A 19,461-nucleotide genomic window follows, 5' to 3' on the forward strand; every position below is an offset into this window, starting at 1 on the left:
CATTTCTCGCTGAAGAACTGACAGTCCATGTTGATCCCGTCTCCCCAACCATTTTCTCATCCACACTCGTTTATTCTTACGCTTTTGTTTTTTTTTTCACAACAAGCGATCATTATTGATAGAGCAAATTTTCGGTTTACAGTATCCATTTTCCCCGATTCCGATCTGCTGCGTAGATCACGTGACGCGCTTCCTCTGGCACGATAATCTTAATAACATTTTGTAGTGTGTGATGCTTCACGAATTTCAAATCTTGTAGTGTGAGCATGTTTAAGATTTGAGGGAAGAAAATCTGCAAAGATTCTCCTGAAGTGTGTGCTGCAACCAGATTTTACAATCGGATAGGATTTTAAAACTCCTGTAGTGTGAGCCAGGCATAAGGAGATGACTCCTGTGAAAATAAGTCAACCACATGCAAAGTTATAAGCATGTAAAAACCACTAGGTGCGCTGGTCCGAAAGAACAAAATGGCCGACATGTAAAAATTGGATATCACTCGACTCGAAACCTAACCCATATCTGACAAGACCACTTTTATGATTTTTGGGCAAACCGTTCAAAAGTTAGTAGCAAAAATATATATATTTTGTATCTCCGCACCAGTAGGTGGCACTGCACCGAAACGCAGCATGTAGCCTCAGGTCATGCTTGTGAGGATGTGTACCAAGTTTGGTCCAAATACGATAAACCAAGATACAGCCGGAAGTCTATTTTTGAAAGCGCTACGTAAAATTTGTTTGCGCATTATTCGAAAACACTTTAAATCAACTTGATCGACTTGCCTGAAGATGATCTGGTTCCATTTTCGTGCCAATCAGATAAACCGCCTAGGAGGAGTTCGAAAAAGTAGGATTTTTGGCAGGAACATTTGGCAGGAAAATTGCCAATACAGAAAATTTAATCATAGTGCATATATTAAAGTACGTCATTTCTGAGACATTCAACGACCCGACAATAGGTGAAAACAAGCATCAACCAATGCCAACAGACGACTGAGGTAACGCACTGATTCGATAAAACCCGACAGTGTTTGTTGCAGTTGTTCAGTGTCTGTCGTTCAGTGTGAATCGGGTATTTGTGCAATTAACTCTGAATGTTGCTGTGAATGACTTTTTTGTTGACGCTTCTGCATCGGCATGTGAAGTGGTGTTTCCATTTGTGTTTGTTTCCAGGGTACCCGAGTTTGTCAAGGAGAAGCGTTTTGGCAACTGGCTGAGGGACGCACGAGACTGGGCGATCTCTCGAAACCGCTACTGGGGGACGCCCATCCCTCTGTGGGTCAGTGATGACTATGAAGAGGTCAGTGATGGATCCTTGAGCACTTTAAAAATCTTCATTTTTTTTTTTAAACTTTGAGTGATATTTCATACCTTTTATTTATGTATGTGCTCAAAAATGGTTCAAAATGTTTAATGCAAGAAAGAAATCACTGTAAAAAATCTAGTTAAAACTATTCAAGTTCTTTTTCTAACTTCGTTCGGTGTTTCACTATGGGAATCGCTTTGGCGTGACCAACTACGGAAGCTCTTATGCCACCACGTCTGTCTTTGACAGACAGGTCGACCTGAGATCAGGCTCCGCCTCCACCTATATAACTCAGGTTGGACCTGACAAAGTCATTCTCGCTTTCTTCCCGTGAGGGATTACAACAGCTCTCTCAGCACGTCCGACCTCATCGCTGATTTCGCTTAACTGTTCAACAGGCGGGCCGTCATTGGATTACGCTACCGAACGCGACATCAGTGGATTGGATTGTGTTGAGTGTCACACCGAATAGTGTATGCGTCAAGGTGAGCTATTCTTTTTGGTCTATCGCGTGTTATCACGACGGTAGAATTTTCAGTGGTGTCAAACCACCGTTGGGCTTTACGCGTCAAGCGAGCCACGAAACCATCAGACTAACGTGTTGTGACGAGTCTCTGAATCACTCCTCCTCTCTCAAGCCGTTATGTCGACAGTCATTACCCCCGCCAAAGGGAATGAGTCGAAAAGCAGGGAGCCTGCACCCCGGCCGTGTCCATCGTCATGTGGAGCAACCGTCTCAGGCAGGGACCCCCATCCCATGTGCATCGTGTGCATGGGCGCGAAGCATGCTCAAACGTCGCTTGCGGACCCACAAACGTGTGTTCACTGTGCGTCATTGCCGGTGAAAATTTTGGAGAGAAGGCTGAGAGTGGCGGTGGGTAACCAGCAGGACCCATGTCTGGCCGGAGCCACCGCGAAACCTAAGGCTACTGACCATCAGCGAGCTACCACGACGAGCTGGGCTGATATGATGGAAGCCGAATCCCCGGATATGCCTCCTCTATTCGATGGCCTTCTCGCACACGAGGAGGAGGAACCGGGGGACGAGGACGCGGAGGGCGATGCTAACTCTGACCTCCTCGACTTGGACATGGACGACGAAGAGGAGGAAGACAACTCTCTCTTCCCTGTCCAACAGTCTAGACCTCCTAGCGCGACCGACTCGGGCGCTCAGGCAGACGGTAACCTGCACGAAGTGTGCAAGCGAGCCGCGGCAAAACTGGGCTTAGCGTGGCCCGCGGCTCAGGATTCTGAAGGAGCAGAGAGGGACCTTTACGACGGGAAAAGGCTACCGCCTGCTCAAACCACAACAAGACAACTCCTACCCGCCGTGCCGGCGTGCATGAAGGAGATGTCCCGTCATTGGGGTAGCCCCTTTAAGAGCAAGCTCCCGACCAAGGGATGCTCTAAGCTCGAGATCCAAGGAATGGGAGAGCTGGGGCTGGCCGGACCCCCAGCGATAGAGTCGTCAGTGGCCTATCACCTCCATCCGAATCGCTGCTCAATTTCTGCCTCATCCCAAATTTCGCTGCCGAACAAAATGGAGCGTCTGACCGCGTCCGTCTATCAGAGGATGTACAAATACGTGGCGCAGTCAGTGTGCTCGTTGAACGCGGTGACTTTACTGTCAGCGTACCAGGCCGAGATTTTGGAGGAAATGGGGCGACAGCTAGATACGGGGGTGCCAAACCCAGCACTCTGGGATGAGATATGTGTGGTGAACGACCTAATTCTCCACTCTTCTCGTGGCGCGGTTCAGGGCTGTGGCCGTGTTATGGGCTTGGCCGTTTCAGGTGAGAGAGCGTTATGGCTGAACCTGTCTGGATTGAGCGACGCTCAAAAAGCTGAGGTGATGGACGCTGCGTTCGACCCAACCAAGGGCTTATTCGGACCAGCTCTCGAGAAAATGAGAGAGACCAGCACCCTCAGGAAACAGGAGGATGAAGCTTTCAACCTCTGTTTACCACGCAAGCAAACACCGCGACCACCCTCTCAGCCAGCACGGCAGGGCTTCGCAGCAGCCGCTACTGCGAGAGGGAGACATACGGGGGCTAGGAGTGTGAGACCGGCTCCTAGCGGACAGCAATCTGGCCATCGTCCGAGATCTGATGGATCCGGACCCTGGGGGAAACATTCATTTGCGGCCGCGGCGGCGAGAAATCGCCCACCCCACCCCGAGGATCGGAAGAAAAAGCGTGCGACCTGACACGCGAATGCTCCCCTGCACTTCTCTCTCCGCCCGTGAAGAGAAGGAGGGAGTCCAGCCCTGTTGTTCTCAGTTCAGTAAGGGCTATAGCTATAAGCTATCAGGGTCAAAATGTTCTCCAGTGTCACCAAGCACTCACAGGGGGTTTTCAAACACCTATCGGTTCAGGGGAATGTTTAATAAAGAATGCACTATCGCATCCAGGCCACAAGCTAAGGGCGATATGCTCCCCGAATTCAATAAACACAATAAATGTTTCACTATCGCAGCCAGACAGACAGCCGAGGGTGATAGATCACACAAAAATCCAAACATTGAAACGTGTATCCCTAGCCTCTCCGCCGTAGGGAGCACTCGCGCCTCCAGAAGGGGTCTGCGCGGAGACTGTAATGACGTCATCAGAGCGTGCCGGCGTTGGGGAAGTATACAGGGGACCTCTCTCGGCCTGCATACTCAGTTGGCGCGCATGCGCAGCTCATCCGTGGGTTGCAAACACGATTTCACGGGGGTACAGACTTCAATTTGCCATGAAACCACCCAGATTCAATGGTATAATAGTCTCAGCGGCCGAGGGAGAATCAGCTCGCGCCCTGACGGCCGAAATAGACACTCTTTTAGACAAACGAGCCATCAGAGTGGTGCCAAAGGAAGTGAGCTGTCAGGGTTTATATTCCCGTTACTTTGTGATTCCAAAGAAGGAGAGCTCATCTCTGCGTCCAATTTTAGATCTCCGTGTGTTAAACAAACACCTACGGAAGTATTCATTCAAAATGTTGACACACAAAACACTTTGTCGATCCATCCGCCAGAACGACTGGTTTGTGACGATCGATCTGGCAGACGCGTATTTTCACATAGATGTTTACCCGTCTCACAGGAAGTATCTCAGGTTTGCATTTCGAGGCACTGCTTACGAATTTCAGACAATGCCCTTTGGTCTGTCTCTAACACCAAGAGTATTCAGCAAATGTGTGGAAGCAGCACTTTTCCCGTTAAGAAACAAGGGGATACGAATACTGTCGTACATAGACGATTATCTGATATGCGCCTCATCGAAAGAGCAAGCAATCAAAGACGCAGACAGGGTGTTAATGCATCTCGACAGCTTGGGATTCAAAATAAATATGAAAAAGAGCCGCTTAGAGCCAGCTCAGCACACAGAATATCTAGGACTCAGTATAAACTCCCTCTCTTATCGAGTCACTCTGACAGAGAGGAGGGTCACGTCCTTCACTCAGTGTCTCTCCCGTTTTCAGACGGGGAAAATTGTCCCGTTCAGACTGTGTCTACGAATGCTGGGGTTAATGGCTTCGGCGATATCTGTAGTACGGCTGGGACTACTCATAATGAGGGACTTTCAGCGCTGGGTCGCGCATCTGCGTCTGTGTTCTCGGCGTCATCTCAACCGACCGGTGAGAGTGACTTATGCGTGCGTCAGAGCGCTCCGACATTGGAAAAGCCCAGCGATCCTCAGATCGGGGATTCCCTTGGGGACAGTGTCGTCGACAGTCACTATGACGACGGACGCGTCATTAAAGGGCTGGGGAGCGACTCTGATGGGCAGAACTGTGAACGGGGTGTGGCCTCCACAGCTGATTCACAAGCACATAAATTACTTGGAATTGATGGCAGTGTTTCTAGCACTGAAACATTTTCTGAGCTTCATCAGGGGCCAGCATGTTTTAGTGAAAACAGACAACTCCACAGTGGTTGCTTATATCAACCGACAGGGGGGCACACGCTCTCTTCAACTGCACCAGTTGGCAAAAAAGCTGATTGTATGGTGCGACATAAGGCTGTTATCTATCAGGGCAACCCATGTTCCAGGCATATTGAACAGGGGGGCAGACTTATTGTCCAGGGGAAATCCCCTGTACGGAGAGTGGAAAATTCATCCCCAGGTGGTGAAGCAGATATGGCAGAAATACGGCCAGGCGGCCGTAGATCTCTTCGCCTCGCAGGAAAACGCTCAATGTCCTCTGTATTTCTTTCTGGCGGATGGAAATGCACCGTTGGGTGTGGATGCTTTAGCCCACCCATGACCAAATGTCCTGCTGTATGCATTTCCTCCTCTGAGCCTGATTTCACCAACTCTGGCCAGGGTGAGGGAAATGGGATTGTCGCTGATACTGATAGCTCCACGTTTTTCTTCGTTAAAGTTATACCTAGCGGCTATATCTGCTTGTCATGTGGGTTTTGGTGACAAGACCGCAGGTCAGCACCCTTTAATAAGTTGCTTTATGAAGGGGGCACGACGTAAGAGGCCAGTGGCCAGACGGATGGTCCCATTGTGGGATTTGTCTACGGTTTTAGAGGCCCTTTCTCAACACCCTTTTGAGCCGTTGGAAGCTATAGGGTTAAAGTTTTTTTCTCTTAAGACAGCACTGCTGTTAGCGCTGGTCTCAGCTAAGAGGGTGAGTGACTTACAGGCTCTGTCGGTCAGCCCGTCTTGTCTGCGGTTTTCTCCAGGGTTCACAAGGGTTTCCTTTCGCCCTAATCCTGCTTTCGTACCTAAAGTAGTGGACTCGTCGTATAGATGTCAAACTACAGAACTTGCAGCTTTTCACCCTCCTCCGTTCTCTTCTCCGGAGGATACGAGGTTGAATTCTTTGTGTCCTGTACGAGCACTTCGTGTGTATGTGGAAAGGACAGCTGGTTTCAGGGTAAATGACCAGCTGTTTGTGTCATGGGCTACTCCTCGCAAGGGGAAGCCATTGTCACGTCAGCGACTGTCCCATTGGATTGTAGAAGCTATTTCTCTAGCATATAAATGCAGAGGTTCCCAACCTCCCGAGGGCTTAAGGGCCTGTGCTGCAGCAAGCTGGGCCACACCGCACACTTTTGTGCGATTTTATAGACTGAATGTGTCGGAGCCATCCTTAGCTCACGCAGTGCTAGGAGCCAGCACATCAGGTCCCATATGATGGGGTATAGCGTACGTTGTGCAATCCGGGAGTGGATTATATCTCCCATAGTGAAACACCGAACGAAGTTAGAAAAAGAACGATGGGTTACTTAACGTAATCCCGGGTTCTTTGATAACAGAGTGAGGTGTTTCACCAACACTTCCCTCCTTGCACAGGAAAGGGAAGAAATCTCTCCATAATGACTTCGTTAGGTCCAACCTGAGTTATATAGGTGGAGGCGGAGCCTGATCTCAGGTCGACCTGTCTGTCAAAGACAGACGTGGTGGCATAAGAGCTTCCGTAGTTGGTCACGCCAAAGCGATTCCCATAGTGAAACACCTCACTCTGTTATCAAAGAACCCGGGATTACGTTAAGTAACCCATCGGCTTGTTTTCCACACTGTTTTTCAGTTAAGACAAGGCAGGGTTATTATTGCTAAACAGAACTAAAACAAACTATTAAAAACGCTTTGTTAATTGAAGTAAAGCTGAAATAAAATATATGTAGTTCGGTTCGTTGTCTTTATGGGGGAGGAAGGAAGAAGACGGGGTCAGCGACTTTATTACTCAAACTTTCAGATACAAACACAACGGGCGCACGTGGGCACATAAACACAACAAATAGACTCAAAACTTCTTCAGATCGATCACTCGGTTTCCACTTCGTTTCCTCAGGCAGCAGGTGTGTGCGCAGTCCCAGTCCAAACTCTCTCTCTCGTCTCTCTCCCCGCAGCGGCTTATATGCGGTCTCTCCACGCCAATTACTGCAATCAGACACAGGTGTTCATCATCTGCACTTGACCTACTTACTCACCGCTCGGCTCCACTCTCTCTCTCCCGCTACAGACCTCGCGAAACCACGCCCCCTCCGCCACAATATAATATAAATATTAGCTGAAAAAATAAAAAAAATTATTAATATATAAATATATATAATATAATGATCAGGCATAATGTTATGCCAGGTGAAGTGAAAACACTGATTATCTCCATCACAGCATCTGTTAGTGGGTGGGATATGTTAGGCAGCAAGTGAACATTTTGTCCTCAAAGTTGATGTATTAGAAGCAGGAAAAATGGGCAAGCGTGAGGATTTGAGCGAGTTTGACAAGGGTCAAATTGTGATGGCTAGACAACTGGATTAGAGCTTCTCCAAAACTGCAGCTCTAGTGGGGTGTTCCCGGTCTGCAGTGGTCAGTATCTATCAAAAGTGCCCCAAGGAAGGAACAGTGGTGAACCGGCGACAAGGCTCATTGATGCACGTGGGCAGCAAAGGCTGGCCTGTGTGGTCCGATGAAACAGACGAGCTACTGTAGCTCAAATTGAAGAAGTTAATGCTGGTTCTGATAGAAAGGTGTCAGAAAACACAGTGCATCGCAGTTTGTTGCATTTGGGGCTGCATAGCCGCAGACCAGTCAGGGTGCCCATGCTGACCCCTTGTCACCGCCTGAAAGCTCCAACAGTGGGCATGTGAGCATCAGAATTGGACTATGGAGCAATGGAAGAAGCTGGCCTGGTCTGATGCATCACATTTTCTTACATCGTGTGGATGGCCGGGTGCATGTGCGTGGCTTACCTGGTGAACACATAGCACCAGGATGCATTATGGGAAGAAGGCAAGCCGGCGGAGGCAGTGTGATTCTTTTGGTGATGATACACAGGGCAACTTTTTGAGCAATGTTACTAGGCAATGTTGTCGTCAACGGGCAACCAGGTAAGACACAGGGCCCATGACTGATATAAAGTATCCAGATAGAAATTTGTTGCCCATTCCCAATGGGAAAGTGGCCAAGAAACATTGCTTTGTAACATTGCTCAAAAAAGTTGCCCCATGTATCATCACCTTTAGGGCAATGTTCTGGTGGGAAACCTTGAGTCCTGCCATCCGTGTGGATGTTACTTTGACACGTACCACCTACCTAAGCATTGTTGCAGACCATGTACACCCTTTCATGGAAGCAGTATTCCCTGGTGGCTGTAACTCTTTCAGCAGATAATGCGTCCTGCCACAAAGCAAAAATGGTTCAGGAATGGTTTGAGGAGCACAACAAAGAGTTTTAGGTGTTGACTTGGCCTCAACATTTCCCAGATCTCAATCCAATCGAGCATCTGTGGGATGTGCTGAACAAACAAGTCCAATCCATGGAGTCCCCGCCTCGCAACTTACAGGACTTAAAGGATCTGCTGCTAACATCTTGGTGCTAGATACCCCAGCACACCTTCAGGGGTCTAGTGGAGTCCATGCCTCGACGGGTCAGGGCTGTTTTGGCAGCAAAAGGGGGGCCAACACAATATTAGCAAGGTGGTCATAATGTTAACGCATGCGATTAATTTGTTTGGTTTAACGTGTTAAAAATATTTAACGCAATTAACGCAGCATCCGTTTTTTCTGTCATCCTTTGGATAGCCTTACATGATCACTCTCTTATTCATGCAAATGCTTTTAAACCATTCAAGCGCGAAAAGACAAAAAGACAACGCGCTGTCTATGAAACCCCGTTTGATTATCACGATTTTGAAAACTCACGCTAAATCCCGTCCAGCCAGCTTCAGTCTGGTGCAGGCGCAGCGCGCAACGTTGTTTTTTGAATGAGAAGGAATGGCTGAAGGCAGTGACAGCACTCAGCCTTCTAAAAGGATAATCCGCTCTCTGCAGAAAAAGCAGCCAAGTTGGACCGTCCGCGCGTGTTCGGTGCTGTTCGCGAGTGTCACGAGTCGCGACAGCAATAATGCTAACCACTTGCGTTTCTGTGGTAATACAGCTCCTGCACTGGGATTCAAGCAGCTGTAGCTTGTTTAAGGTAATGGCGAAAACAATTTTTTTAGAACTGCAGCGAAAATTTGAAACTAGGCTATACAAACTTTAATATATCCTTTTATTGAAACGGTGCTTTGCTGTGCTAAGAGACATTTCACCTGCTGGTACTTTCACTTTTGCCACAGAGACCTTTTATGTCCTATAAATGTGTCATATTTATGATAGTCCACGCAGATTTCAATTGATGATACTTTTATTAATTATGAAACATGAACGAATGAGAAAGAAAAGAGCGGGATCTGCTTTATATTGAAAATAAATATTAAAAGTGCGATAAGACCCTTTGTCTACGGTTGCGCGCATAAACAGCCAAATAAACTGAAATGTATTCAAATGCAGTATTCACGTAAACACAGTAAATGTAAGCACTGTGTGCATTCACTCTCTCACAAACACACACACACACACATACACACACGGACAGGATTTATGCTCATCAGTTGGTAACTCAATAACCTCACAGTGAAAGCCCTGCACAATTAATTCCATATTGCAACTTATTAATTGATTGCTGCATATTTGTTTGTTTTTAGTTGTTTACAGACCCAATAATTACTACTGCTGAAACTTTACATGAAATTTGTCATTTGTATGTGTTCTTAGGCATTTATCTTCTCTATCTATGTACAGCACTTTGCCCAACTCAGGTTGATTTTAAATGTGCTTTATAAATAAAATTTGAATTGAATTTTATTAAAAAGCATGTTTTTAATAATAATATTATATTATTTTTTACCGTGGCTCTTTTGGGAAAATGCATTAACCAAAAATAAAAAAAATGTCTCTGGTCAAAAAAGGTTCCTGACCCCTGGTCTAAGGTAATACAAATATAACGGTTCATTATGTAAGGCCTTTATACACCACTGAAAATATAGTTATGTATATTATATTGCATTTCTGTCAATAGATCCTCATAAATACTACACATTGCACCTTTAATTTGATATCAAGAGGAAAATCATCATGAATGTTGCTCCAGTGCTAATTCCCATTAGCCTTACCTGGTATGAGCTCTGTTAAGATTGAGGACGTAACTATTTGCCTCCTTTATTTTAATATTCTTAGAAGGATGACTGTCTTAAACATTCATAAGTGCTTAATTTGATATCAAGAGCAAAATCATCATGAATGTTGCTCCAGTGCTAATTCCCATTAGCCTTATCTGGTATAAGCTCTGTTAAGATTGAGGGCGTAACTATTTGCCTCCTTTATTTGAATATTCTTTGAAGGATGACTGTCTTAAACATTCATAAGTGCTCTTATTAGCGTGTTTTTCTTAAAAGCTCAACTTGTGGAAAGTCAGAATTAGGTTGTTGGCATCTCTGACTGCTGAAAGGAGCTATTCGAAAAGAAGGACAGCGACCTGCTTCCTGAAAATAGCATAATGAGTTGTTTCCCAGAGCGAGTCTCTGGTGTGCCGCGGACTCCCCGAGCGGAGCGGAGCGGGGCCAGAAAGCGCAGCTCTCCTGCTCTCTGCCGAGGCGGCTGTATCTGGGCCACGCTACCTGAGACCAGCGGGAAACGGGGACAGCGTCCAACCTCGCCTCTCACTTTTACTAACACACTTTATGGTAAACTTCACTGCCCACCTGGTGCAAATAAAGGTTGTCCTGGTTTTTGACCGGTGTTAAGTTTGCATATGCGCGTTACATAACATGAGACAAATTAGCCGTTTTATGCTTATAGCTTCTTACTAGGCCCAGTAACCAACCACCTACAAACCACTAATAATAACCTCCAACCACCTCTCAACACACAAAACACCCGAGAGACTGCCAAGAATAGCCACGTAACAGTCTAGAAACCACCCGAGGTGCACCTTGCAAAGCCCCAAATGCCTTAATGACGCCCTAGCAACAATCCGGGGAAAGTTGCATAAACACAGTCATTGTGTTAATATTGAGTCTTAAGTGTGACCAGTTAGCCAAGGGGTATGCCTGCCGGACCACGCCCCCTCAGCCGGACCGGGTGGCAGAAGAGCTGCTTCATGACTGGAGTTAATAGGGGAAAACGCAAGTAAAACAAACGATTCTCAGTAAAATTAAAGGTTAGACTCGATATAGTGTTCCCTATCTTGTGATCCATGGATATTGATATGCAGCCAGGAATCGTGTTTTCCTGCAGATGGGTCTATATACTGAAGCGTGTATGTTGCTGCTTTTCAAGAATGGAATACAAGTTTTATTCAAATTCTGAATATATTATAGGCATATTATTTTAATTTTTTAATCGCCTAAACAGCGCGACACAATGAATCTCTTATTTACATAACGTCTACGCTTAGAGAGGATTAGTGCACGTGCAGAACTCAGCACTGGACAAACACTCCAGCGGTGAGTGGATTCTAACTTCAACACCTGTGATTGGCCATTATGTTCAAGAAATCAACAAACATGTCTGTGATTGGCTACATTTCTCACCAAAGCGAAAACACATTGGAAATTGAATCAATTGACGAGCGCAAACACAGGTACGCACTGGATCTTTTGCCAACTCTTTTTGGCTAATATACTTTTATTAGAAAGAAAACAGATCCTAGACCAGCAGTTATGGGCACTTTTCCCTCTAAAAGCAATCCGTAGCAAAAGTAGCAGTGGCTTGAGTGAGAAAATCACATGCTATTATCAAGTCCGTCTCCCTCGGGGGGCACAGGGATGTCCATGGGGTGACCAAGATCCGTTTTATTAAGTATCCTCGCAAGCGGAGTTAAATATTGTCTTAAATGAACGTAAAGATGGGATCTGTGTGAGATGCATGTTCGTCAGCTCTTAAAGCGACAGCAGCCTTATAAAACTGCTGCTGAAGATTGTTTTAAGTTCACCTTTAAAGCCTAATAAATGTTACAATTGATAGCTTTCAGTTATAAAGTAATGCTGAATGCCTATAATTAATGGCTAAAATTGAGAGAAATCAATTTCATAGAGACATCAGTATCCTTATTGGTGATATTGGCTTCCTTTCATAAAATTACGCCATTTTAACAAATATTTAAAATACACCGATCAGGCATAACATTATGACCTAATATTGTGTTGGTCCCCCTTTTGCTATCAAAACAGCCCTGACCTGTTGAGGCATGGACTTAAATAGACCCCTGAAGGTGTGCTGTGGTATCTGGCACCAAGATGTTAGCAGCAGATCCATTAAGTAAGTTGTGAGTTGGGGTCTCCATGGATCGGACTTGTTTGTTCAGCACATCCCACAGATGCTCGATTGGAATAAGATTTGGGGAATTTGGAGGCCAAGTCAACACCTCAAACTCATTGTTGTGCTCCTCAAACCATTTCTGAACTTTTTTCATGTTTGCTTTGTGGCAGGGCACATTATCCTGCGCTCCCCACGTGCATCAATGAGCCTTGGCCGCCCATGACCCTGTCGCCGGTTCACCACTGTTCCTTCCTTGGAGCACTTTTGATAGATACTGACCACTGCAGACCGGGAACACCCCACAAGAGCTGCAGTTTTTGAAATGCTCTGACCCAGTCGTCTAGCCATCACAATTTGGCCCTTGTCAAACTCTCTCAAATCCTTACGCTTACCCATTTTTCCTGCTTCTAACTCATCAACTTTGAGGACAAAATGTTCACTTGCTGCCTAATATATTCCACCCACTAACAGGTGCCATGATGAAGAGATAATCAGTGTTATTCACTTCACCTGGTCATAATGTTATGCCTGGTCGCTGTATAGGTCAAATGTGATATTGCTACAATATAAAAGTATATAAAAAGCTTGAATGTTAGGTTCGATTAATCACGATTATTTACAGAAAAATTTGCAATTCTAATTTTTCAATTAACAGCCCTAAATAATAATATATGCACACTAGTGGTCAAAAGTGTGTGTTTTGTGTTTAGGTTGTGTGTGTGGGATCCATGGCTGAGCTGGAGGAGCTGACAGGAATTAAAGTGTCTGATCTTCACAGGGAGAGGTGAGACACAAACACACCTTACCCTCAAACCTATGTGCTGTGTTTCTGCTGAGCTTTACCTGTGGAGATCAGTCCGGTGTTGATGTGTGTGTGTGTGTGTGTGTGTGTGTGTATTCGGCAGCATTGACAGTCTGACCATCCCGTCTCGCTGTGGGAAGGGCCAGCTCAGGAGGGTCCTGGAGGTCTTTGACTGCTGGTTCGAGAGCGGCAGTATGCCCTACGCACAGGTGCACTATCCGTTTGAGAACAGGCGTGAGTTTGAGGACGCCTTCCCGGCCGATTTCATCGCTGAGGGCATCGACCAGACCAGAGGATGGTGAGGAACCCTCTGTGACTGCTCCGATCAATAGATATAATAAACACAAACTTCAAAATAAAAGACATGAAAACATGAATGTGAATCGACATGACGGTCACGTGTGTCCAGAACATTCCGGGTCACACGTCACTCGAATCAAAAGAAGAAACTATTGGTTGACAGATACTGGTTTATTTGAGGGCCGATATCTTAGAAATTAGGATGGCTGATGAAATTTCAAATGTGTGTATAATAAATATCAGCCAATATGTATAATATAGTGTTATTTTAGTTTTTATTATTGTTTTGAATTGGCTTTTATTTTTATTTTCATGGTAATATTACTTGCATTTCATTTGTAGCAATTTTATGTGCTTTTGTAAATGTACTATTTTTTTTCTACATATATATACAGTGAGGAAAAAAATAAGTATTTGAACACCCTACTATTTTGCAAGTTCTCCCACTTGGAAATCATGGAGGGGTCTGAAATTGTCATCGTAGGTGCATGTCCACTGTGAGAGACATAATCTAAAAAAAAAAATCCAGAAATCACAATGTATGATTTTTTAACTATTTATTTGTATGATACAGCTGCATATAAGTATTTGAACACCTGTCTATCAGCTAGAATTCTGACCCTCAAAGACCTGTTAGTCTGCCTTTAAAATGTCCACCTCCACTCCATTTATTATCCTAAATTAGATGCACCTGTTTGAGGTCGTTAGCTGCATAAAGACACCTGTCCACCCCATACAATCAGTAAGAATCCAACTACTAACATGGCCAAGACCAAAGAGCTGTCCAAAGACACTAGAGACAAAATTGTACACCTCCACAAGGCTGGAAAGGGCTACGGGGAAATTGCCAAGCAGCTTGGTGAAAAAAGGTCCACTGTTGGAGCAATCATTAGAAAATGGAAGAAGCTAAACATGACTGTCAATCTCCCTCGGACTGGGGCTCCATGCAAGATCTCACCTCGTGGGGTCTCCATGATCCTAAGAAAGGTGAGAAATCAGCCCAGAACTACACGGGAGGAGCTGGTCAATGACCTAAAAAGAGCTGGGACCACCGTTTCCAAGGTTACTGTTGGTAATACACTAAGACGTCATGGTTTGAAATCATGTATGGCACGGAAGGTTCCCCTGCTTAAACCAGCACATGTCCAGGCCCGTCTTAAGTTTGCCAATGACCATTTGGATGATCCAGAGGAGTCATGGGAGAAAGTCATGTGGTCAGATGAGACCAAAATATAACTTTTTGGTCATAATTCCACTAAACGTTTTTGGAGGAAGAAGAATGATGAGTACCATCCCAAGAACACCATCCCTACTGTGAAGCATGGGGTTGTAGCATCATGCTTTGGGGGTGTTTTTCTGCACATGGGACAGGGCGACTGCACTGTATTAAGGAGAGGACGACCAGGGCCATGTATCGCAAGATTTTGGGGAACAACCTCCTTCCCTCAGTTAGAGCATTGAAGATGGGTCGAGGCTGGGTCTTCATGACAATGACCCGAAGCACACAGCCAGGATAACCAAGGAGTGGCTCTGTAAGAAGCATATCAAGGTTCTGGCGTGGCCTAGCCAGTCTCCAGACATAAACCCAATAGAGAATCTTTGGAGGGAGCTCAAACTCCGACAGGCCAGAAACCTGACTGATCTAGAGAATATCTGTGTGGAGGAGTGGGCCAAAATCCCTCCTGCAGTGTGTGCAAACCTGGTGAAAAACTACAGGAAACGTTTGACGTCTGTAATTGCAAACAAAGGCAACAGTACCAAATATTAACATTGATTTTCTCAGGTGTTTAAATACTTATTTGCAGCTGTATCATACAAATAAATAGTAAAAAAAAAATCATACATTGTGATTTCTGGATTTTGTTTTTAGATTATGTCTCTCACAGTGGACATGCTCCTACGATGACAATTTCAGACCCCTCCATGATTTCTAAGGCTGCGTTCACACTGCAGGCTGAAACGACCCAATTCCGATTTTTTTGCCCTTATGCGACCTGTATCTGATCTTTTCATGACAGTCTGAACGACACAGATCCGATCTTTTCAAATGCGACCCAGGCCACTTGGGTATGTGGTCCAAATCCGATACATATCCGATCTTTTGAAATGCGTCTTCAGTCTGAACTGCCAGGTCACATGTATCCGACCCGCACGTCATTGATACGCGACAAACGTCATCATTGTAACTCCCGTTCCTTACTCCAGTCCAGTGGTGGCGGTAATGCACAAGAAATAGTTGCTAACCGCCAATAAAAGAAGAAGTACGCACCTGTTGCTAGCCAATACACTCCAACTCCAACGCGTTTCTGCACTGTTATGGGCCGCCGCAGACGTGTCTCTTCCCGTGACAAAGTTAGTTGAAGGCGCTCGCAAACATAATTGAAGGTGGATCTGGTCATTCTGAAGTTACTGACGAATTCAGTATCAGTAAAGCCACTCACATCAGTATCCCACCACTCCTGGCTGCGACTCCGCACACACACGTTTCTCTGTACCGACGTTGCTACCACTGCTCCACAAAACGCCATGGCCAAAAACCTTGCTCTCCTCCTCTTTTTTAATTTTCTTCTTAACATGAGAAGGTTGTAATGGTGCTGGCTCCGTTGCGAAAATAACTTTAATAAAGCTAAACGAACTCCAATGCTGACACCCATATTTGGCTACTTCCGTAAACAACAAGTGACGTCGTTGACCGTTGAGTACTCTTCTGCGCATGTGGGTCACTTCTGGGTCATTTCACGTTCACACAGGAGATCACAAAAGGTCGCATTTAATTGGAAATGTGAACGGCCTTGCAAAAAAATCGAATTTTTTCAAAAAATCGGAATTGAGCATTAAGCCCTGCAGTGTGAACACAGCCTAAGTGGGAGGACTTGCAAAATAGCAGGGTGTTCAAATACTTATTTTCCTCACTGTGTATATATATATATATATATATATATATATATATATATATATATATATATATATATATATGTGTCAGTAGTTTTAGTTAGTAATAATAACCCTGACACACACTCTCTCTCTCTCACACACACACACACACACACACATGCAAACACTCTCACTCTCACACTCACACATGCAAACACTCACACTCGCTCACACACACTCACACACGCAAACTTTCACATTCACACACACACACACACACACACACACACACACACACACACACACACACACACACACACACACACACACACACACATACACTTATTCTCACACACACACACACACACACACATACACTTATTCTCACACACACACACACACACACACACACACACACACACACACACACACACACACACACACACACACACACACACACACACACACACACACACATACACTTATTCTCACACACACTCACACACACACACACACACACACACACACACACACACACATACACACACTCACTCACACTCACACACTCACACACACATACACACACTCACTCACACTCACACACTCACACACACACACACACACACACACACACACACACACACACACACACACACACACACACACACACACACACATGGAGTTTTCATGTTTTATGGGGACTTTCCATAGGTGTAATGGTTTTTATACTGTATAAACTGTATATTCTATCCCCCTACACTGCCCCTGCCCCTAAACCTACCCCATCACAGGAGACATTCTGCATTTTTACATTTGCAAAAAACATCACTTAGTCTGATTTATAAGACGTTTTCCTCATGGGGACCTAAAAATGTCCCCACAAGGACGAGGATTTTGGATATTGCCATCTTTGTGGGGGCATTTTGTCCCCATAACCTAGGGATTATCAGTCCCCCCCCACACACACACACACACACACACACACACTTACTCTCTCTCACACACACACACCTTTTGATTGAGATCTGATGCAGCACTGCAGTTACGGAACGACATGAATTGATTGCCATGATTATTATGCACTCACTCTGTTGGTGGAACATGTTTGGACTGAATCTGAGTAGATTCAGTGAGTTCGGTAACGCTTATGCTTCTTTGGCTGCTCATCTGCTGCAGGTTTTACACGTTACTCGTGCTCTCCACTGCTCTGTTCGGGAAACCGCCATTCAAGAACGTGATCGTCAACGGCCTGGTTCTTGCGAGGTAATCCACACACACACAGCCTGTCAGGCTCCGCCCTTAGGCAGAAATGCAGTACTAGTGTTAATGACCCAGTGACCTGGAAACGTGTGTTCTGTGTGCAGCGATGGACAGAAGATGAGCAAGCGTAAGAAGAATTACCCCGACCCCGGTCTGGTTGTGCAGAACTACGGCGCCGACGCGCTCCGGTGAGAGAAACACACTGATGCTTCGTACACACACATGAGTGATCTCCAAAATTATCATGTGTTTAGTTTTGCCTTTCACATTATCTCGGAATATTAATATGTGAACCATTTTAAATTCCCCTGAAGCACAGTTGAGACATGACCATATGGTTAATAAATAAAAACATATTTATATCCATCCATATGGGGCAGTGCACACTAAACACTGCAACGTATGATGACGTGATATTGCCTTTTAAATCTGTTGATTTTGTTTGTGTACACTCACACACATTCACACGTTCACACACACACACACACACACACAATCACACACACATTCACACACTCACACACACAATCACACACCTACACACTACCACACACACCCACTCTTGGACGCTTACGCTACCACACACACACACACACTCAAACACACTCACGCTCTTACCCGCACGCACTCGCACACTACTACACTCACACACACATACTCTTGCACGCTCACACTACCACACACATACTCAAGTACACTCAGGCTCTCACTCACACGCACTCGCATGCACACACACTCACTCACTCGCACACTACTACACTCGCACACACACACACACTCACTCGCACACTACTACACTCACACACACACTCACTCACTCGCACACTACTACACACACACATTCACACGCTCACATACTACCACACACACACACTCACACACACAATCACACACACAATCACACTCGTACACACTACCACACACACACTCTCGGACGCTCACACTACCGCACACTCAAACACACTCACGCTCTTACCCGCACGCGCTCGCATACGCATGCACTCACTCGCACAGTACTACACTCACACACACACACACACTCTTGCACGCTCACACTACCACACGCACACTCAAACACACTCAGGCTCTCACTCGCATGCACTCGCATGCACACACACTCACTCGCACACTACTACACTCGCACACACACTGACTCGCACACTACTACACTCGCACACACACTCACTCACACACTACTGCACTCGCACACTACCGCACATTTACATGCACTCAAACACCTCACATTACCACGCACACACTCAAACACACACGCTCACTCGCACGCATGCCCTCGCTTGCACACACACGCTCTCGCACACACACTCACACACACGCACGCACGCTCAACCACACACACGCACGCTCTCGCACACACACTCACACGCATGCACGCACGCACACACACACTCTCAAGCGCACACTACCACACACGCACTCACACGCACACTATCACACACTGTCACAGGCACACACACGCTCACACACACGTTCACACAATCACACACTTACACACTTAGACACTCTCTCTCGCACACTTCCACACATTCTCATACACTGCACACTACCACACACTCTCACATGCGCTCACACACTCACTCACACTACCACACACTTACACACCCACAGGCGCTCACACACGCACACACATGCTCACACACACACACACACACTCACTTGCACACTACCACACACTCACATTCACACTCACACGCACATTCTTGCACGCACGCTCACACACAAACGCTCACACACACACACTCATACATATAGCGAATACAAAAATCAGAATGACCGTTTAATTAAATACTGGAAATCTTATTACCGTATATCAGCACGTCTACTT

General features: G+C 45.7%; 1 protein-coding gene across 1 annotated transcript in view; it reads left to right on the forward strand.

The window, feature by feature from the left end:
• The window catches only part of iars1 (isoleucyl-tRNA synthetase 1), a 134,671-nt gene that overhangs the window by 42,610 nt on the left and 72,600 nt on the right, over positions 1-19,461 (forward strand). The window contains exons 14-18 of the mRNA XM_079844853.1: positions 1,173-1,299; positions 13,093-13,166; positions 13,288-13,482; positions 17,535-17,621; positions 17,723-17,806. Coding sequence (XP_079700979.1) covers positions 1,173-1,299; positions 13,093-13,166; positions 13,288-13,482; positions 17,535-17,621; positions 17,723-17,806 — 567 coding nt within the window. The remainder of the gene's footprint in view (positions 1-1,172; positions 1,300-13,092; positions 13,167-13,287; positions 13,483-17,534; positions 17,622-17,722; positions 17,807-19,461) is intronic.

Source organism: Gobio gobio, assembly GCF_949357685.1.
Source record: "Gobio gobio genome assembly, chromosome: 19".
NCBI lineage: Eukaryota > Metazoa > Chordata > Actinopteri > Cypriniformes > Gobionidae > Gobio > Gobio gobio.